Below are 23,444 nucleotides of genomic sequence, written 5' to 3'. Positions count from 1 at the left end.
TTACTTTAGCTGTAAATTACAGGCTGCGATAAAGTGGCATTTCTTCTGTGAGTAAAGTACTGCCAAATTGGTTTGTAGAGAAGAAATGGCTCTTCTTTAATCTTTTCCTTACTATTTGTCATGGATCAAATTCTTCCACCTTCTCGCAGTGCATGGTGCCTTACTCTTACAAGCCACCCTACTGCAGGATATGGTATTACTAAATTAGAGGAAGGTTTGTCAACTCTCACCATGTTTTAATCATGGGGGTAGGACCTAGTCAAAAGTTTTGCACAGATTTTAACCTGTGTTTTCTCTATAGTGAAAGTTGCTTTGGATGGCAACTAGAGTCGGAGATAGGGATCAGTACCTACCCACAGAACTAGACTGAGAAGTCTGGCAAGTTCTGGTATTTGATGTTCGGCATGCGGTTTTGTTTTAATTGATGTTTAACTAACAGTACCTTGGGCCTTTCTGAAAAAAAGTCGCAAAATACTGTTCAATCGCAGTTTGCCTCTCAACCAGTCATGGAGCAGGTTTGTTTTGTAACTGAAGAACTGTGCCATTTTCAGCGTGTTTTTGTGAATGTACTGGGGATTGTCATGAACGTGCAATGTAACATAAAGACATATTGGTAATTTGGAATACCAGGGAACAGAAGTGAGCTTTGGAATGGTTACTCTACCCATGGTTTAAGATAGAGATGAACAAAGACTTCATGACTGATGATTCTGTTCCAAATCTATCAGATAAACCACCGGTTTGTACATAATTGATTTTCTGCTAAAATAATCGTACAAGACAGATTTCTGCAAGTGGAGAGTCTAGTATACGGATTTTAAGGTTCTGTTTCTTTTCACTAAGATTATGTCCTTCTGGGGACAAACATTTAGGTAATTACTGTAATTATGATAAGAATTCCATTTCCCATATGAAGTATAGAAAATGAGTAGCCACACAGGACTGTATAATTACATTTATCCCCACCCCCACCAAGAAAATCTTTCACTCAGACAGTATGAGATTGTTTATTTGATACATCAGTGCTAAAATCATACAAACACACATGGAAGAAAATTAGGAATTAAATTATGTCTTCTCTTTGAGTCCCATTAGGGGAGCTGAAGGGAGCAAAGAGAGGACAAAGTAACGTGAACTCAGTGTGAAGGAATGTAGCTAATGTTCCTTATCTGACCTCATGCTGAGCAACAACACCAGTACGGAGCAATTCTTCTATGGCATCATCCTCGTACCCCAGCATGCCCTTCAGTATCTCCACTGTATGCTGTCCAACAAGCGGAGGTGGTTTGGGATGTGACACAGCAAATTCACTGTATCTGACAGCTGGTCCTGTAAAAAAATCAGAGAGAAGGGAAATTATTTTCAAAAGCTACTGCCCGTATTTATATTGAAGTGTCTATGTTAGTTTAAAGGAAAGTATCTCATTTTCATGGCAGTCTTATCACAGTCCTTACCACAGAAATGTTATATTCTGGAATTACAGACTACAAAAATTCCAGTTCACAATAATGTACCAATAAGCCAGCTTAAAGTAGTTCACCCAAATGTAGAATTGCTGAATATTTGTCCAACGTTAAGAAAGTCTTCTCCTTGCTCCCAGTGGTTTGTATATCTGGGTGCTCAGAGTCATTCTATATCACAAATCTACCACTCTGCTAGCTGAACGACAATGCCCAGCCCACACAACGGGATAAGGTGCAGAAATCCCCACACTCTATCTACAACAGGAGAAGGCACAAACGTAAGAACGCAATGACATGTCATGTTAACACACTGTTGCTACTGTTGGAGCGGTGCACCGGATGATGGAAGCACCATCTCCAGTTCACAACAGCTCAGGTACTTCTGCAATGTGCTCCGCTATCCTGCGGTGATGTACAACTGGCATAATGCACAGCAAAGGTATTTCCAGCTTGTTTTACATTTTCTATCAAAATTATAGGTAGTAGCAGCCGTAAGAAACTCAACAATGGTTTATTTACTCTAGGAGGAGTAATTTCAAAGGTGGAAATCACTCAAGGATGTTGGCAATTATATGAGGACTTTTATGTCTATTGCAGGTAGTCAGATCTCACTTTTTAGCAATCCTCTGCACTGAACTGAACAGAGAATTCAGCATGGACCCTTAGCAGACTAGTAGCTATACCATTATTGTCTGTCTCAGAAGAACGAAAGAGCCACAAATTTACCTTGGGATCAAAACTGAGGTGTGTACTCAGCATATGCACAGAAAGACTAATTGTTTTATATAGAAATAGAAGACAATTTGCCAAGCTGCCAGCTGAAAACATTAACTACAAAATTCAAGAACCTTTGATACTTTGGACAACTGGCAATAGGATTCCTCTACTCATAGGCAGGGTCTTTATTATATCATCAAAAAGAATTTACAGAGAAAGCTATACATAGTCTTTGTCTATGCACTACAGCTTTACTTAGAAATGTAAAAAAATACATAGGGCATCCTAACAGGCAGAAATGTGTTTGACTTCTTTCTGAAGGAATAGGATGCTAATCAGCAAGGGAAATGAATCACACAAGAAGGCATCCTGTAGTGGCAAGAATAGGGAAGTTCACTACCTTACTTACTATTTATTTGAGGAAAGATGCTGACAAAGGTCATGCGGTTTGCCAGAATATGCCATTTTTTAAACAGCCTTCATCATCTGTGATCAAATCATTAATACAGTAAAGGTATCCACCTCCAAGTGGGTCAAAATAAAATAAAGGATGCTTAGAAAAACAAGCGTTTTCCTGAGCTGATCTGGTATGTTCCTGGTGAGAATGCTCCTGGAAGAGGTCAGGTATGGTTCCTGTGTTTAAAATAAAGGAGGCTGAATTGAGAAATTATGGATCAAATGATTTATCTTCAAGTTCCATTAAATACTGGAGTAAATAATCACACTGAAAGTACTCAAGAGATGACTAAGAGCCAGCATGTATCTATTAAGAACAAATAGTGTACACTCGATCTCTTGTCTTTCTACCAGGAGAAAGGCTGAAGGTGAGATATATCCCATCTAACTTTAGATTCCAATAGCCTAGATATAGGTGTTTAGTAGCTTATACTCCCTTTGGAGTCACTGCAGATGAAAAGACACAAAGTGTAGTTCTTCTAAGACACTGATAAGTGACTAAATCTGGCCAGATGAATTTTGATCACCTATGTTTCTCCATAAAGGAGACGGCAGACAAGTACCTTAGATGCAGACCTCGACTACCCAGACATCTAAAGCGAGGTGAGATGACTTTCTGACCACTAGGATGCCAGATCAAGATTTGACTTTCAGAAAGAAAATTCTCTGCTGTTTTCCATAAACTCACTAAAGAAATGTGGTCTAGGTAAATCCAAAACTAGGTGCAACACCGAGAGGGAAATCGTATTCAAAGAACTGCTACCTCGGATCTTCCCAAAAACAGAAAAACTTTTCAGTTGTGCTCCAGAGCAACCTGTTCAGGATGAAGCACTAATCAGTATATTTTTAGTGGGTTGGCTGATGGGCCTCAGATCATACCTGCTCAGGTTTTTGAGGACTTCAAGATAAAACTGACCGTGAGGCAAATTTCACAATGACCTGGCTATGCTGGAGAAATGGTCTGATAAAACAGGGTGAAATTCAATAATGTCAAGGGGAAGGAACTACATTTAGTTATACAAATACAGGACAGGGGACAAACCAAGGTAGGAGTAGCTAGGGGTTACTTAGATCACAAAGTGAAGATGAGTCAACAACATCATGCTGTTGCGAAAAAGGCAAGTCTCATACAGGGATGTACAAACACGAGATAAACCTTCAGGACAGATGAAAGAATCTTTTTGCTCTAGACAGAGCTGGCAGGTCACAGCTGGAGCAGTGTTTGGTGTGGGGCCCCCACTGCAAAGCCATCTGGAACACCTGAAGAGGTTCTACAGGACAGCAACTGAAATAATCAGAGAAAACATGACAAACTTAACAAAGTGGGATTCTGGACCTAAAAAGAAGGGCCAGGGAAAACATCTTCAAAACTGACTTCAAAAAAATGTAAAAAACAACCACCACCACCAAAAGCAAAAAAACCCCACCACAACAAAAAACATCACAAAACAAAACAAAAATCCAGGCAATCTTTCTGCAAGGAGGAATTAAATAATTTTTCATGTCCATGATGAATGAGAAGAATTTGAATAAAATTGCAAAGGAAACTGAAGCTAGGTACTAGAAAATAAACTTTAGTAGCCATACACTTTTCACTTGCTTGTGCAAATTTTTGCTAGTATAAAAAGTGTGTATCTCAAATCCTGGGAGTTTTTGCAGGCATATCAAAAGACACAGAATAAAACCTCTAATGAAAGAAAAAAGAATTTGACATTAAGTGTACAACAGGCACAGAATGCTTCACACTTCCCAAATAAATTAATCTTACAGACTAGAGCATTCTAGAAAATTGCACAGCAATTATAAAACCAGTGTCTTCCTTGAGCTTTTATTGTTTGATGCATAATTCATCATGCTACTTTTCACTTTGATAGAGTTATAAAGTTATCTACATTCATTCAAAGGAGCTACTTGCTAATGATCCATCATTAACGATTCTCTGTTCTTTCCTTGTGTAACTTCCACTTGGCTTCTGTGGCAATTAGGAAGGTGCAAAGCTTGCCAGTCAGGCTTCAGCAATCCCACGCTCCTACTGAACAACAACGCTCCCAGAGAGCAACCAGCAGAATGCTATGCAAATGCTAATTAAACACAACTGCCTTATGAGGAAACCATCCCTTGAGGCAGAGAGAGCTGAACTGCTTTAATTAAGGTCGGCAGCATTTGCATGTGGGTAAGTTACAGGGAGCCTTGCAGATGAAAACAGGCCTTTGCTGGGGTAGACGCAAGGTTCCTAGCTGAAGGAGGTAAGACAGCAGTCACCTGTGCATCCTGGCTGTAAGCAAGACACTATACTCAATTCACACGTCAGGTTGAAGGGACACAAATGGTCACCTGAAAAAAGCAATGAAGGGATGGGTGGTAGCTGTGATTTACCTTTGTCCTGTTAAATTAAAAGAAACTTGGTTTGTGGTTTTTTTTTTTTTGCTTTGATTATTATTATTAATAAAACCAAAGGGCTATTTCACCACATTTAAATTCCAGGCTAATTTTATTGTATTATTATTATCATTTTGACTTTGGCACATTGCTAAAATACATGCTGTGCATACCATGTAATGTACAAGAGTTAATATTGCAATAACAAAATTTGTATCAGTTGCAACCACAACGACAACTGTACCAAGATATCTTGAAGACTTCCTTGCTACTTGAACTCAACATCCTTGTAATAAATTATATTTCTTTCATGCCTATCTACTATATAGTATTGCTAGTCATCAAACTGAGCTATCAGGCTAAGACATACTGAATGTATTAAAGCAAAAGACAAAAATGAGATAAGATCACTGGAAGAGGTCCACAGGAAGGGCCCTGGAAAAATTAAATGCCTTTGAACATTCACCCTAAATGGGTGAAACACGTGGCAGACTTTGCAAGGTGTCACTGAGCATTGCAGAGATTTGGAGCTGCAGAAGCAAAGTCAGTTTTACTCTACAAGTAGCAGAAATTCAAGTTGAATTTAAATTATATTAAAGGTGCAAAGCACAGTATATAAAAGTGGATAAAGGTAATAATCTTTGCTTTGTCCTGACAAATAGCAGTCCTACAGCATTGTGAAGCGGTCACCAGATAACACTTGAGAGCATATTGAAGCAATCTAATTCTCAAACTGTGTAGAGGGAATCAGGCCTGGGGACAGCCAAGCTCAGGGAATAGTCATGATTATTTGTTATTATTCAAGTGGGACAAGCAAAAGAAAGGGGAAGTTTGAGCTAATGTATGTGCATACATTCTGCTTGCAACATATTATTTACATTTGCAAAAAAAGAGCAATGGGAAACCCAACACCACTAGTTAGTTCTATCCCAGCTCACAGTGTGGTTTATATACATGTAGGAATTACACAAAACCAAACCAAACACTTGTGCTTCTTCCAATAACACAGTGTTGCTACATAACAGTTTTGCAATTCCAACGAAACATCATCAACAGTAAACAGTGATGGCCCAGAGCTGATACATTTGCACCCAGATCCCATATACACTACAGGTCAAGTGTTTGGAGCATGCAATCGGCTGATTATGAAACTGGCCTAAAGGAGGACAAGCAGCAAATAAGTAGTGACTTCTAAGGTAATGAAAAGGAGAATGACACAGAATAAGTCAGCAAGAGGGGCTTCCACATTTGGGCACTAGAAGTGATGTTCACAAGGATACATTACCAGGAACAGAGCAGGAAGACGACGTTTTGAGTGTCTGGTCCTTTCCCTTTGGCCCCAGCCATGACTTCTGTCAATCTGTTATTCACAGCTGAGAAGATGGGGTGCCTGAGCACACAGCCCAGCTTGGCTACACTGCCTTTACACCAGGCTTCTCCTTGATGAAACACAGAGTAGAAAAGTTCACATAGACATTAAAAAGTCCTGCTACTACAAGTAGTGCACACAGGCTTCAAGGAGGCCTCCAGAACGAATGATCCACTCCATCTTAACTGGGGAACTCCCACTTTTTTCTGTTTCTTACCATAGATCTGAAAGTTTGGGAGCTCGGGGGACTTTTCAGGAATCTCTTCAATCACTGGGAAAAATCCTTTCCTTTTGCATTACATTAGAACTTGGAAAAAAGCGACTATGGAAATAATATTCAAAGACTTGCTCCTTCTTCCCTCACTGCAGCTTCCATTCCTCCCCCACTTAAAGCACAGCCACACAAAGTGTTCACTTGGCATCCACCAAAGCTGAGAGGGTGGAAAACTTTGGCAGGATGAGCAGGAATGACTAACTGAGAGTGGAGAGGATGGACAAACTTTTTCAGATGGTAATTAAAAAAAAAGCAAACCGTGTTCTAGGTACTATGCAAACACAGATACAAATAAATCAGTAAATAGTAGCAGCAAACCATAAAATAAAGAGGGCATTAAATAGTAACAATACCAGAAATATCCACAAGCCACCTCATTACCTTTTCTCATTTGGCCAGTGCTGACTGCCATGGGAGAGCTGTGAAGACTGTCCAACATCACAAGAGTTGAGAATGTAAAAACTGAACGATTGTGAGGGGAATGAGTCGACAGGCAGAGCACAAACATAGTTTATGTGTGATAGCCATAGATGGGTGTCTAGAAATCAGGCCACTTTTAAACCCACACTTAGGCATTCAAAGCATCCATTACATAATTCTTAAAACCATTTGCCAAGTACCTTTATAAAAGTACTTTCTCACCTGAAGCTGCATATATAGAAATGTATTAAAAAACAATTTAATGTATTTCCTATCAACCAACATCCTGGATATAATCAGCATAAATACCACTCAACATTTATATAACGCTTCACTTTTTCAAAGTGTCACCATACTAGCTGTACCTAATTAATCTTGCATGACTGCTGGAGTAAAGGAAATAATTTATCAGTCACTCTGGTTGCATATTTGAGAGTAATCCTGCATAATTACACCATTCAAATAACACAATTTTGCGAGAGGACTCTTGGAACGAAAAAGATTTAAGAAAGTTGCAGTAAGGTGCTGTCTACTGCTTCCCACGTGTATCACCTCACAACACTAAAAATTTGGCCTTTTTGTACAGACTGACATGGTCCCACTCCTTCCTGAAACCCCCAAAGACCTTAACAGAAGATTCGAAGACAGACAGGAAGGAAGATGACTAGTAAGAATACCGAGAGGTAGCAATTTTAAAGAACTGTAAATTCCCTAGGTAACAATCTGTAGCTCCATTTCCTAAGGAAACAAATTTACATGTCTGTGCTTTCTAATAATCTGTTTGTCTGCCTTGTCCCCGCCACACACAGTAACTTGTGAATCCGTCAATCTTGACAAAAGTGTAGAAATGCCAGGGAAAATTAAGTTCTTACCAGTGTTGTGAAAAATGACAGCTGCTGAAGGACAGACACCCAAATTAGCGCCCTGATGACATTAAAACGAAACAAAACAACCAAAACCAAACAAAAAACTACCAAAGAATTCAGCTGTAAATGCAGATACAGCTCTCTTAAGAGACACCTAACACATCCTGCCCTTCCGTGAGGAGACAAGGCATAAAGGACATGAGGAAAGTTCAGGTTATCATAAGGATTACATATAGGGTTCATAAAGGATGCAAGTCTAAAGGAAAACAATACTTAGTTCCAGTGTGCATGGAACAACTTCTAGGCATCTTTTCTACAGTACTGTGGAAGGTGCCTTCAAGCTGTGCAAGCCCCAGGCAAGGAAGCTGGAGACTTCTAGTTTAACATAAATTGCTCTCGCAGTAATGAGCTAAAGAACTAGATGGCAAAGAAGAGTAACAAGCCCTGCAAAACTCTGAAAGGACAAACCTAGTGAGGCAAGCCTAAACTACTGAAAATCCAAGCTAAAAACATAACTTGTCTCAAGTCATAATCTAATCTATACAAACCTCGACACATAATCCCACCACAGGATGCAGGTTAACCACAAGATGTGTACCTAATGCAGAAATTATGGGGTGAGGCTGAAAGGCTTGTGCTATGCAGGAGGCTAGACTATATGATCATAATGGTTATTTCTGGGCATAAAACATATGAATTTCTGAAATGCCCATAAGAAAAACTGTTTCCACGCAACAGGATTGGGGTTAAAATGGTTTACCTGAACCTCTTCTGATACTTGAGAGGTCAAGCCACATATTGCTTCACGTAGACATCTTAACTGTAAACCTAAAGGCCTTAATTACTGTATCTTAAGGAAAGTAATTAGTGAGAAGTGTGCTCCTAGTATGGAACAAAAAAAAAAAACAAACCAAAATGCTACCTGCAATGAGCCTCCTGTAAGGACAGAGAATTGCCTAGTTGCAACATGCTCACATGATCCTGGAATCTGAATCATGCCCCCAGCTGTGCAGGAAGGCAAGAAGCTCCTCAGGGCCCTGCTGCTGAGCCTGGTGAAAACTATTTCCAAGTCCCGTGCCTTGTGGTTAATGTGACCCTGCATGTTGGAATCAGACACACCAGCCAACCCAGAAAGTGTCTGTATCTCCTCAGTACACCAATTTGTCCTTTCCTGTGTCTTGCCTACAGCTATAGGTTAGATTCTTTGGTTCTTCAGAGACCCCAAAAGTAATCTTGGACAGCTGTGCATCATCAGAGTAGGAGCAGATGAGCTCTTCATTACTCTTTAGGCAACCAGCTGAGGCCCAGATACCTGAAGTTGATTCTAGTCTCTTAATCCAGAGATGCAAGACAATGTTTACTGAAGAACATACAAAGCCTGATCCTAAAACTAGGTATCATTTTCTTTCTAGTCTCTTACTCACTAAAGCAGCAGTTTTTCAGGGTAGGAGGTTTTAAGCTTTTCCCAAGCAACTGGTAAAAATAACAAAAAATTTTAAACTTTTGGACTTTCTTTTAACACAAGTTTGAAAGAATATTCAAAACATTCTCCTTAGCAACTTTTGAAAATGCATTTATTGCTCCCAAACACCCTGACAAGGTTCACAAGTCTGATCTTCCAGCTCTTAGGGAACATTTTTTCTGTGGCCTGTCCTTGAAGTCTTTGTGTAGTTATTTCTGTATCCTTCCATAAGTGTGGACATCGGAACAGGGTACAGATTATTGCACAGAAGAAAAAGCATTTTTCTGTGTTCCCTTTTTATACCTCTAAAGAGTGGAACAGCTCTTTTCAGTGCACCTTGCATGGGGAATTTATGTTAAGATGATTATTTGTGATGGCTCTAATCATGCTTAGGTCTGTTTTCAAAACCAGCATGTCTGTTCTACAGGTCTACCTGGCATTCCTGTCTGATGGTATTAAAACCCACTGTAACAGCTCCTATGGCAGCAATAGTTGGTAGCCAGAATAGAAAGTGAACTGGGTGGCAAATGGTTCATGACAGAAGCAGTCTATCACATTGCTTTGCTTTATTCCCTAAACTCACCACAACCCATCTGTACATAAGTACAGATGATTTACTCATTTATTTAGGATGATTAATGCCTTATGACATCCATCTTAGCCTGTTAAGAAAAAGAAACCAAGAAATGAAAACTTTCTTCAGTCCATCTGTAGTAGAACTATTTTCAATCACTTCTAAGACTTTTACATTGACTAATTTTTCCTCAACAATCCCTTGTTTTGGCCAAAGGATTAAGTCCCAAAAGGGATGTATTGTTATAAAAAGGCATAGATCAGACATTTAGTTACATGCCAAATCACGTGTCTGTCACATGCAGTATGCGTATTGCCACGCGCATTTATTCTACACGTCTTTAGACTGTTCTTCTGTGACCACAATAAACAGGCATATAAACCTTCACATTTGGAAAATTCAGCAGTTGGTTGATACTTTCTTGCCTGGTTAGTGACCCACACCAAGTAAGTATCTGCTGAGTATTAAAATAATGGAAAAAGCCATCAGCTGCAGCGCAGCCAAGGAAATTGTGGTGGCTGGAATTCTTCGGCACAGACAACAGCCAGGTAACTCTGTGTTTGAGCACCATGGAAATACTTGGAACTCGATTCTCAAGCAAGGCATCTGTGATTAAGTAGGGCTGAGCACTATGCACAGCCTGATCATTCTTCCAAAAGCTCTCCCACTCCACCCTCCATTTACTTCTGCTGTCCCTTGTGCAGCAGAATGAGGCCAGTTCCAGTGCACAGGGACTTTCCCTGGCAGAGGAAGATGGGAAGGGATTTGATACTTTGTTTTGGATTACTTGAAGAACTGCAAATTACATTTTTAGCTCTTTTTGGGTAAGGTGCCCAGACTCCTTGAGGCATAGGCTACTAAAAATGCTGGCTGAGTTTTGAAAAGCACTGTGCAATCTGGGACGACTCTGGTTTTGAGTGTCATACTTGAGACATCTTTAAAGGGGCCCAGTTTCCAGAAAAAACTCAGGACATCTGAAAATCTTTCTCTTTCAGGATGTCTCAATTTGACTGTGCAGAAACATCTGGTATTCAAAGTAGACAAGAAGAGCGAATATCCCTTCATTGAGCAGGGGAAAGTAAAACTCTAGACATATAACTCCTTTTAGCAACTTATTTTTTTCCTATTTCCTATTTAAAAGCAATAATCAGGTTAATCTTAAATTCTTTAAAGGGAAGAAGTGTTTAAGTTGGAGTCTGGGAGTGGGACTAGAAAGGGGGCACACTGCAGATTAGGCTATTTTTTTCCACCTATTTATAAGTGACAATTTGATCAAACTCTGCCTCAGTGTGAAGGACTGGGAACAGCTTTTTGGCTTTCCATTGTCTGCTGCCAATGCCTGACATGTGATATTCAGCTCATCCATTTGCAAATATCAAAGCAGTATGGGGCAGAAGAAACAGCCGTTTCAAACCAAGCAGCCTCCAGTGTGGTTTTTGGTTGCGTGGGCACGCTGATGTGAGCGTGTGTATGTCAGTTAAGTACGGGCTGGTTCTGTATCTAAGTTCTTGTGGTTTCTAATGTTTGCCAGCCTTTACTCCATCAGAAGGGATTTCAGCATTGCGTTCTCCCCCTAGAATGGGCAAAGGAGTCAGAAATCATCTCTCCTTGCCCACAAAGACTAGAGTAGGATTAAGAAACAGAAATTTAAGAGTCAAGACACACCCATGGAGAGGAATGAAGCACAACGTTAGGAAGCCATCCAAAGCTTGGTTGCGTATCCCCTTACTAAACAAAACAAAACAAAAAAGTCTCTTTTTGCTCAAGAAGACAGCTGAAAAGCTGGGGAACAAAAATTAAAATCAGATTAAAACCAGCCATGCCTAAGCAATATCCCATCTTAAATGTGCGCAGATCAGTTTCATTAAAATATTTCCCCATTCTCTCTTTTTCCACCTAATACTTTGGCTGTTTCTTTAGCTCCCCTTTAAACTGCAAAGCAAAATGCTTTTACTGACATGGTTTGTAATTTTGAAGCCTTAATCTTAAGCAGCAGGTGCTTAGTTTTAATGCAATTTTTCCATCCCTGAATGTCTGGGAGCATCAGTAGCACCTCCCTCCTACACAGCCCCTCACCTTTGATCCTTTGCCATTTGTACTTGTGGATTTTCATTTACTGTATTTCTCCTGCTTTCTGCAATCTGCTTTTTCAGTGCAAACCCTTCGACCTCTCCTTTCTTTTACCTCAGGTGATTGGCAAGAGTTGTCTCCTAAAAATCTTTATAAAATATGAAGGGCCTCTGGCCTCATTTTCAGCAGTGCTGTGTCTACTTTACACTGTACTGGCAATTTAAAAGGGCCTTAGAATATTTGTAAGTATTCGCATCACAAGAACAATCATACCTTAATTGCCAGAGGTCCTAGAGCTTCTCAGCACAAAAAATTGGAACCAAAAAACCAGTTGGTTTTACTTCATACAATTAGCTATTTTGGAGCAAGTCTGTGTGTGGGCACTTTTGTTCCATACTAATAGTTTTTTGTTTCTATGTAATTTTAGCTTTTTGTTAAATCTAATTTTAGTTAATTTTCTTTTATAATTGCCTATTTTGAGTTAATGTAAATGACTTCGTATAGGCATAATCTCAAGCAAAATCCAAGAGAAAAGCATCCACACTAAGTTTGAAGTACCTAGAAGTGTGGATTAAGTAGCTGTGTCAATTCCAGTTTGTTTGTAGAAAAAATGGGTTCACATCCTAACAAGAGAACTACAGATGCTGTAGAAGTGAATGCCTGCTTTGCTGTGGTGCTGGTAGATCGCTCCCAAACACAGTACAATTTAACAACGTCTAATCATCAGTTTTATCCTATACCCAGGAATGCATCTCCCTAGTTTGTGCTTTAGTTAGTCTTGTATTTGTATTTGGCTGTTAAAGAACAGTTTCTTTTAATCTTCATTTGCCTTTCTATTGCTTATCAGATACACATGCATATATAGCCCTTGCTCAAAAAGCAGTGACATGCTACATAAACGACCATAACCTTATTCCCTAATAACTTGACACAGATTTGACTGAAAACTCTGCCTTTTGAAACATGAATCCGCATTGTGCAGCAGTAAATCACAGGGGCTCACATAGCTTTCTCATAACTAACTTTTAATTGAGTTTTCCATTCTTAACAAGGCAATCTGATTCCAGAAAGTCATCCCAGCTACTTCCTTAATCCACAAAGCTCAGAGGCTATCTTCTGCACTGGCAGCATGCAAAAATGTTTAATGCTAACACAAATACCTTTCATAGATTATTCTGATTCTCAGGCTGATTTCTAAGCCAGCTGTTCTCTGCTTGATTCAATGTGCAGATTCCATTCTAAAACACAGAATATTCCCTGGTTACCTGCCATATAACTAGATTTTACAGGTGTAGGGCATGTTTGTAACGCGTGTTCATCCACTTGCAGGAAAAAAAAATCATAAAATAAAATACTTTGTGTAGCTTTCCTGCATTCTAATGTTTTCTCCCCAACTTTCAGATACTGTATCAAATGAGGAATGCCAGGAATTACTTCATGCTTTATATATGTACCTGTTACAGATTATATTCATTGATTTCAAAGCCAGCTGCTATTTTTTGCTTAAAATAATCCTTGATGATACGCTTTTTTAGTATATATACAAAAAGAACTGCTTGCTATGACATATAAACATTTAAATCTACCTTGACTATAGATCTATTACTGCTTTGCTCTTTTTCACATAAGTAGGGTAACTAGCTTCCTGCTCCTCCTGGGGTTTATTTTCTGTGCAGCAATTCTGACATACAAATAACACCAAACACGAAAGAAAACTAAGACAACTCATCAGAAGAAACTAATAATCATCTAATAGTAAGGTCAACCATACTATAGACTGCAGAGCTGGAAACCCAAACATTTCAATTTGGCTCCTTGCTCTATCACCAATCAACTCTGTGATCACAGGCAAATCACGTTCCCTTGTCATATCCTTGTATTTCCCCTACAGTTTCGTTAGCCTTGCCTATGCAGATTGTAAAATGCTAGGGACTGGAGTAGTCTCTTACTATTTGTTTATACAGTGTCTGACACAACGGGCCCCACTTTGTATTGGAATGAAACACAACTAATAATTTTCTGATATCCTGTCTACCAGAGCTGCTTCAGAGGAGTATGAACCACTGTCCCAAGTTATATCTGATAAATTGCGCATTACTCTGTTGTGGGAGAGATTTCTTTCTAATCCAAAATCCATCTGTCTTCCTGTGCTGCAAGTGATAGTTTCTGGGCAGAGAGCATACTAATTGCAGGATTAAACTCTTAGGTAACTCTTGGGTGGAAACTGTTTCCCATAATGTGGTAAAAAACACATGTTGGTTTCTATCTGCAGATCCTTGAACATCACAGCCGTGATCTTGACTGGGAAATTTAGGTTCTCAATTGAACTATGTCTGTATAAAATAATTCAATTAAAAGTAAATAATAACTAGCTATCGAAAAGTATTATTGAGATTTTAGTGGCTCCAGTACTGATAAGACTGGTTTAGTTCCTCTTTGAAGGCAGAGACATTTGTACTGAATGTAATGAATTCTGCACCTTCTCCACATAAGCAGCAGACACACTTAGAGCTGAAAAATGAACTATAATTTTGGTTCTTAGGATTGTTTTAATTTTACAAGCACACAGAGATTTGAAACTTTTAAAATCTGAAGTACATCTTTGTATATAACATTTTGCTATAATATCTCACATTTCTGTGGATGTGCACATTATTTATTATTCACTGAGGTGAATGACTGACATTATTGATGTGACGCAGACCTCACTGGCAAGCTGCGAGAAACAGCTGGCCTCCAACATCTCTTCTTCCCATGGATGCACCAGATTGCCAGACACAAATGTGGAGAGAACCTTTCAAAAATCATTCTGCTTACATCTCATCTTCTCAAGGCTCTCCAGTCAAAAGCCATCTTGCTAACAAAATATTAAACTTCTCATACTGTGAAATGTAAATGTTAAATACTGAAAATGCTGGAGACAGCCAAACTTTTCAAGAAAAGCTAGATTTTTAGATGAAGTTATTTGTTGTTTTAATCTAATATTTATGGTTATGGTCACAGTGCAACCATGCAGCCTATCAAGAGTTCTCCACTGTATTTTGCAATATTTGAACAAAATCCGCATGCCAGAAAGCATTCGTAAGCGTAAGAGCAAAGTTAGCTGGGTGATGTGGGTGAATGGAGTAGGGTGAGATATGCAGTGGGCCAGGGCAATAGATGCTTTTTATGCTCAGGAGTTCAGAAAAACAGATTTGTGTTTGGGAAAACACAGTTCTCCTAGAGCATGGGATTAAGGATTCTAGAGCAGAAGCTAAGAATATGAATCCTTAGCTTCTGCTCTCACCACCTTCTAACTCCTCTCTGCCCTTATCCTAAGGTGGCCTAACCAATCTCCTGTTACCACAGTGAGGTCTGCCTTTCCAACTAAACTATTTCCGTATTTCTCTGCTTGGTACTACTCTTTGTTCTCCTTTGCCAACTAACCACATGTGGGCAAGCCTTCACCCTCTCACAGAGACTATAAAAGCTAATACGAAAGCAGAACACCACCTATAGTGGTTCAGTACACTAGACCACTGACAATGGTCAAAAGCAGATGCTCTTGAAGAAGCATGAGAATACAGCAGGAACATCCAATATTTCCCCACGATACTTTCCCAGCCTCTAACAATTCATATCTAGCTCCAGTATCTCACCCTCCTCTTATGCGTACTCCCCTGTTCTTCCCAAACCCCTCTCCCTAGTCTCCCATTAACCAACGCCTACTCTAACATCCTAAGGATAGTCACTAAAATGAACTTAATACACCATGAGATAATATATCCCATGTAGCTCAATTACTCATCAACCTTCAGTGCTCTTACTTGTTCCCAAAGCCCACAACTTCTCATAGCACTTTCCATTGAACCCTAAGCCCTATTCTCCCTCACTTCTTCTCCCACTCCTTCTCCAAAACCTTCTACTGACCTTAAATATTTGATACTCTGAATGCTTGATATTCTTCAATATTTAAGTTTTTCGAGTTCCTTCATTAATCAGTGTACTCCCTCATCTATTTCTCACACAAGCTGATCATTGTACATTGCACAGGGAAAGCAATACTCAAGACAGAGAGAAAGATTAGCAAGTGCTATTGACTAAATAGAACGTATTTGCTGAATTCTTCCCCTGGATTTGTTAGATCTCTGCAGCTGGGATTTATCCTTAATGATAAGCCAAGTAACCCCACTTCGCAGCATGCACTGCAACCAACATATTTTAAGCAGGTGTGGGAAAATTTAGCAGAGCACTAATGACTCCTAAAAGTGCTAGCAGAACCTGAATTCATGCTGGAAGATGTAATGCAAATTTAATACACAGAGTGAATTTTTGTAATTTCTGTATCTGGGTTATCTAGTCTTCTTAGAGGCTGACCACAAACAAAACTAAAACCAGATTCAGACAAAGAAATCAAATAGGGTGGACTTATTTAATTTTACATTATATAGAACTCGCAGTGGAATTATGTCATCTACGAACATGTAACAGCAATCTTTGGGTACCACAGACTTCTGTACTGGATACAAGAAACAGCCTTTCTCATCAGAGAAATCCAAATGATGGGTTTTTTTTTTTTTTTTTTGTGACTAGGAGGAAGGACATGACGACAGTATCTTTATTCATTCTCCTAGGTCAAATAGCAGGAGCGGACTCTTTTATCTAAAAAGTCTAGATACTCAGCTTCTTAAGTATGGCCCTATGACAGGTTAATCCAGGTGAGCTTAGGCTTCTCCTCCACCTCTATTCCCAACCAACTAATAATGTGACTAGGGAGAAATAAGGCCACAGTTTTCACAAATGACTGTGTAGGAAGTCAGGATGCTTTTACTTTTGGATCTGATATGCTTGTGATAGCACTCATGCAAAGAAAGTGCACTCTCTGAAGTTCAGTCTTTAATGCATCTTCAGCTGGGTAACCAAAATCAAGGACCAAACCACTTCTCAACTTTGATTGGTTCATCTTAATTAGTACTTTTGTGCTGTAGCTGTGCTCTTTTATAAAGCCTTCTGAATCCTTTTGAAAATGGTATATACAACATCAGTCCAAATTTTATTAAAATAATTATGTCCTGCTTGGTTTATAGACGCAGCATACATGGAGAACACACGTCTGCTTTATCTGGTGTGCCTTCCGTGACGTGTGGAAACTGCTGTTGAAATCAATGGCAAATGGCGGCATGCAAATAATCCTTACATCTGTGTACAAGCAAACCCACAAGTTTCACAGAAGCTGCTCACATTGGATGTTTTTAGAATGAGAAAGACACAAAGGAAAAACACGTTATTTCTCATTAGTTTTAATTAAAGTAGTGGACAATTTCCTTAATCCCATTCACACTAAGATATCTTCTACAACTTGAACAGTTTTTAACAGGATTCAGATCCCAGTTTTTAAATTAAGCTTTGACTCTCGCTATCCACCATGTTTAATTAAAAGACCATAAATAGTGCTGTTTTCAAATAAAATATTTAGGAACAGATTCAACAAATATTTAATCCTTTAAGCACAGTGTAAAAACAATATGCAAGACTGTAAAAAGGATTTCGGAAGCAAGGTATTTTGGTGAATCTGGGCTACTATTAAGATTTTCTGAGGATTTCAGAAATAAGTTCCCTCTCTGAGAGGGCACAAACTGATAACCTAGGGAAGGTAAACCACTGATCACTTAAAATTCTTTGCTTTGATATTTCTGGATAAAAATCACAACGAAGATACATAAATAACGTGCTATTTTCATTACAAGCTAGCACTGAGTTAACAGTATCTTTTCAGGGAGAAACTGCAGTTACAGGAAAGCTCTTAAGAAAAGAAGGAAAAAGAAGGGGGAAGGAGAGAGCAACTGTGAATGTGGGAAAATAAAAGAAGAAAACACTACTAAGCTTTTAGAAGAACTGCTTATCTTCATCCACATCTGAATCTTGATCCAGGTATGTCAAAATCAATAGTAACAACAATACTAGCATCATGTGGAAAAATTCTTTGACTGCACTATAGCACTGTAGCATAGAAATGGGAATACATTGAAATCAGCCTCTTTCCAAGATTTGGAAATTTTAAATTAAGTGATAGAAACAGAGGGGGTCTGAGGTTTATTAGAAGACTGAACTGCAAGGTGTGATATTTCCCTTAAGTGCAAATCAAATACTGTCTGTGATATAGTAACACACTCTTTAGAATTGTTAAAAAACAGGGAAAAAAGGGAACAAAACCCAACAGAATTGTAACACATCATGCATAAGAATGAGTACTTGTAAAAATGTGTTTCTGATGTGACGAATTCACTATCAGTTCTTAGTCTCTTCCCGTATAACTGTATTGCGCATTCATTAGTGTTATAAGTTGCAAACAGAGTTTGGAGAAGAAATAAATTCCATACTAGAACATCTAGATTCCCATTTTGACTGTTTACACGTGGATGAGCATCCTATTTATAGATATACTGATATTATGTAGATGCATATGTACTTGCATTCATACAATGAGATATTCACAAGATATATATACTTACATAGCACATGTACAGTCACTTCCATTAATAAGACTGTGAGATTTTCAGATGCTTACTGTCCACATGGAGGATATAATTAACAAAAGCAGGCACATGGCTTGGGGCTGCTTCCTTCAAACAAAAGCCTGATCCCTATGAAATGACATCTTTGACATTCCCAGTACAAATCTGATGGGGAACAACCATTGGATACAGAGCCATAAAATTCTAGCACTTTTATTAACTTGCTATACAGCTTTACATACAGTAGTTACACTGTGCGGTTGTGATCCCGCAAACCATTTCAGTGTATGCTTAAATAATCCAGTCTCCGAGCTGTAATACAGTGATAATGGTATTTGCTAACTTAACTCTTAGGATATTGTGAAGACCTAGGTAACACTGACATGGAGAGCTGAAGCGTGAAGCAGCAGCTACAGTCTTGTAACCATGACTATCAAACTTTCTTTAAAACAATGATGCTAAACCTTTTCTATGATGCACGTCAATACGCCTGGCTGCAAAAGACTCGTGAACTTTACACTTAGTGGGCAGGTTCCCTTCATGGTGTGTGTCCCACTCAGCCATAATCTCCTTACTGTCCACACTCAAGAACGTGGCTAGGCATGGCATTGTCTCCTACCCACTGATATGTCCTCTTTTCAGAAGAAACTAGGGTAGGGGAGAGCAAGGGACAATGAGAATCCAGATCAGAGAGAGCAAAGATGTTCAGCCAGCTGGATCTGTGAGCTGTGAAGGTCCCTGCACTGCAGAGAACAGACTCAGGGAGACCAGACATAAAATGCAGGGGAAGAGGCAGCGAGTGACCAGAGCCTGGAAGATGTCATTGCTCTTCTGCAAAGAGGAAAGGATGGCCCAGTGGTGAGTAGGCACTCAAGGACTGCAGAGCATGAAACTCATTTATTGTGGCCTCAGGGAAATTGTTCTTTGCCCCTGTGAAACAGGGATAATATCTCGTAAGTGGTTCTCAAGATGTTAAGGTTTAGGAGTTTATCTGCTATTTAGAAGCAATGGTAATAGCCCCATTGAAGTATCTTAGGCAATCAGGACCTGTATTTTCCAATTAGATTTATGCAAAAAAATGAACATTGGTATAAAGGAAAAGTCAAACTTCTTTTTTAATTTTGTATGTGTTAAAGTAATTACTACTTGAGACAAAAATGAAATATATTACTATGATTATTAAGGGTGTACTGCAATACCAGCACAGACACTTCACTTCCTTCCTGATTTAAAAGAAAGAGAAAAGTGAGGCTGCTTTTTCAGCTTCTATGACATGGCCCAGATGGCATTAACCTTCTTCTGTAGAGGCACGCTGCTAAGAGAAAACGGGACTTTATCACTGATACCCACTGAAAGTGCTAAAGTATTTAGAGACAAATGAAACTGCCATCTCTGTGATGCAGGTGCCTAGTCAGGTACCTACCATATACCTACTAGACCAGAACAGAGTCCTTAAAGAGATTTCACACAAGTAGCCTACAACTGCTTTCAGATGGATATGACCTAAGAACTTTGAAAAAAGCCTTTTAGCAATTCAGATCTCAATGGCAGTATTTTTGTCTGTCACGTGTGACGGACTCTGCCTTGAGGTGAAAAACGGATCATGTTTATAAATGATCTAATCATCATGTTTCAATTAACACCTTCTTTTGCACAACTTACTGTTGTTGTCTCAGTTTCCTCTCAACATACAAATGATAGATTCTGAGAAGGATCAAATATTTTAAAGTCTTCCAAGGGACACCTTGTACAAAGGATGAGATACTGAAAATAGAGAAAATGAACCTTCATTTTAGCAGACAGTGTGCCTTTAAGGCATTAATAACAAATGCAACAACACCAACAGGAAACTTTTCCAAACTGGTTATGATTAGCTGTTCTAATTCTGCATACTGCCTCGAGGAACTTGAATACCCATTGAAACCAAGGATCTTCCTTTATGCAAGGAGACATAAAACATAATCCCATCGACTTTAAGGCAAGTAACTTCCAAGGGATTTGCTACAGCGATTTATTTGCAACAGGTTTGCTGCAATAATAACTTTTCACTACAAGTACACAATGTCTGTCTTTTGCAAAATACTTCCACTTCATTTTGTGTCAGAGGGCCACCAATCCTTCGTGCCAGGATTTCATAAAATTAATAAATCTACTTCCATAATCCTTGCTGCTTTTACTGACAATTGTAATAAACTACAGGATGCAAAACTCTGGAAGCCTATTGGGATTTATTTTCCTTTTTTTTTTCCTTGACAAGCTTTACAGAGTAGCACTTCTGAGACATGCTCATGTGCTGTAAACCTAATCCTTAGCAATTTCCTCTTTTCTCAAATAACCCAAATATTTTATGAATAGTGAAGGATTTCCTTTATCAGACAACACTTTTTTTCCCCCTTCTTTTTGCATGTGAGTTGTTCTCAAGGAAATACACTTTAAAGTAACTAGATGTTTTCAGGTTGACATTTGTCAGATGCACTCCTAAGAAAACCTGTAAAACTTGACAAAGAAGGTGTCCTGGTGATAAAAGGTGATACAAGTGGTAAGAGAACTGAGGCCAAAACTGATGGGACTTCAAACCAAAGAGCCTTGCTTTTTGCAACCCCACCACGGCGGGCATTTCAGTGCTATTTTTTATGCCCACCTCTGTAAAAGATTTGGTTTTGTCCTGCACTAAATCACACGATTGATATTTCACAGTTCATGAGCCAGTGAGGTCACACAGGCTTCTGATATTTTCTGTTCTTCGCCCTCTTCTGCCCAAAATGTAGGTGATGCCCACCATTCCATCTGTAACAGAAGGTTTTGCCATATTCATAGAACAACCAAGTCTACGTGCCTATCTTCTTCAGCTAGGCCTGCCTCTATTTCTCCCTTCTCTAAACTGACCCCATCCTTTGGCTGCTGTAGTTGAAGTGGGCAAGTGTGTTAGTGCACACACACACGCCTACAATGATATCCAATGCCCTTGTGGAAGCAATTCCTCAGTGCAACGTTTTCTATAGCCCTGGTCCATCTGCTAAAAATTCTGATTCTTGCTGCAGAAAGAGCAGTAAGGCTGGAATAGAGCTCCTAATGACAAAGCCAGCACACTGGTTCCTATCACCTCCCTGCTCTCCCACATAACGGCTGCAATCACAACTCTACCTCATCCTTCTGCTGCCGAGAGACACCCTTGATTTGCCTGGGAAGCGGGGAATAGGGCAATGTAAGCACAACTGCTCCATTATTTCTTGTTTATTCTAAAAGGACCAATAAAGGGATAAACACAAATCTTGGCTGAAATAACTGTAAGAAAAAAAATGGTTGAGGACGTTTTTTTGACATTTGGTTACCTACAGGAAGTCTTAAGATAGTCTAAAACTCACTCCTCAGCAAGAAGGAAAAACACTCAGAATTCCCTTAAACTGACAAGCAACATTTAAGAAATTAATCAAATTGAAACAATTTTCATTTTGCTACACATCCAGCTCCAAATCAAATATTACGGGAGCACTGAAAATCTCACGAAAATGCCCCATGAGGCATGGAAAACAATTAGCGGGCAAAAAAGGAGAACTATTCAGCACACTCCTCACCCTAGAAGTCCAAGCCAATTACAGTAGAAATAGTCAGTGATTCAGCAGAATGGTTCCTTGGCAGACTAGTGAGGAAAAGGCAGGACTCCAGCTGGGTCACTCAGGGAAAAAAAAAGCAATAGTGCATCATAAGGGCAGGATTTGAGTTTGCAGCCCTTAAAAAGGGGAGAATTTAATTCAGTTTTTGTCATTCTTAAATGACCTTCTTCATTTATATTTGCTTCTCAAAAATATGAACCTAAACTTTCCATTCAAAGTAGTTTGTTATCATGGGGTCATACAGTTCTGCGGCCATCAAGGGTCTCACCTGTAGCTCAACTCAAAGAACAATTAATTTCTGGAGGGGTGGACTTCTGGGAAGGACAGAGTGCAAAACAAAACTTCACTATCATGGATTCTTTCATGAGGCTTCCCAAAGGAAAGAGTGGGATCAAAGAGAGGAGCTTCAGGTAATTGCTCTGGGTAGCATGTTGAAGGAGTCTTTAACTTAATGGATAGAAGAAAGCTTGGGGATCTGCTGGGCTTTTTTGTTGTTTGGTTGTTTGTTTGTTTGTTGTTGGTTGTTTGTTTGTTGTTTGTTTGTCGTTGTTGTTTTCCTAGTTTTGTTTTGTTTTGGGTTTGTATTTCATTTGTTTGGGGTTTTTGTGTGTGTGATTTTTTTGCTATTGTTTTTGGTTTTGTTACTTTTTTTCCTGACAGAGGAGCCGAAACTTCGGTTATTGTCAGAGACGAGACACGATGAGACACAGATCTTCTATCTGCCCCAGGCTGATCACTCTTCAGTTCTGGAGTATGCTTGAACCATTATTAAAGTGAATCTGGGGAGAGCTAGATATTAGAAAATAGATAATGGAAAAGATAAAATGGGAAGGAATAACAAAAAGCGGAGAGACTATAGAGCTATGGAGGCAAAAAAAAGTTGAACCTTTAGAGCAGAAAACAATAGAGGAGAAGGAGCAGAAGAGAGTTTGATGTTTAAAGTGATGAAAAGGTAACTGAGATGCTTATCAATAAGATTCAGAAGAAATGCCGCTGGAGCGAGAAGATGGCAGATATGAAGCAGAGTCATCACTTGCAGCTGAGGAAGTTCATAAGATGACTAGAATTTTTCATAACGTGCTTGGCCAACTGTGGCTGACTGTGAATAATGCAGTTAGGAACAGGGGTGAAATAACTGAGCTAAGGGACAGTGTGATAGGAGCCAACAGCTGATTTGACAAAAGACAGCAAAAAGGAAAAAAAAGCTAATTTGAATAGATTGTGTCTGAAAAAAAGCCAACTACACTGGCTTGAGCTTCACTGATGGACAGCATGATAAAGAAAAG

General features: G+C 39.2%; 1 protein-coding gene across 1 annotated transcript in view; it reads right to left on the bottom strand.

Annotated features, from left to right (window-relative positions):
* Nucleotides 1–1,165: 1,165 nt before the first annotated feature.
* Nucleotides 1,166–23,444, bottom strand: part of SUGCT (succinyl-CoA:glutarate-CoA transferase) — a 409,784-nt gene continuing 387,505 nt past the window's right edge. The window contains exon 14 of the mRNA XM_065629417.1: nucleotides 1,166–1,329. Within this exon, the coding sequence (XP_065485489.1) occupies nucleotides 1,166–1,329 (164 nt within the window). The remainder of the gene's footprint in view (nucleotides 1,330–23,444) is intronic.

This window comes from Caloenas nicobarica, chromosome 2, assembly GCF_036013445.1.
Source record: "Caloenas nicobarica isolate bCalNic1 chromosome 2, bCalNic1.hap1, whole genome shotgun sequence".
NCBI classification, from domain to species: Eukaryota; Metazoa; Chordata; class Aves; order Columbiformes; family Columbidae; genus Caloenas; species Caloenas nicobarica.
The sequence above is the reverse complement of the archived record's forward strand: the minus strand, read 5'-3'. Positions and strand labels throughout refer to the sequence as shown.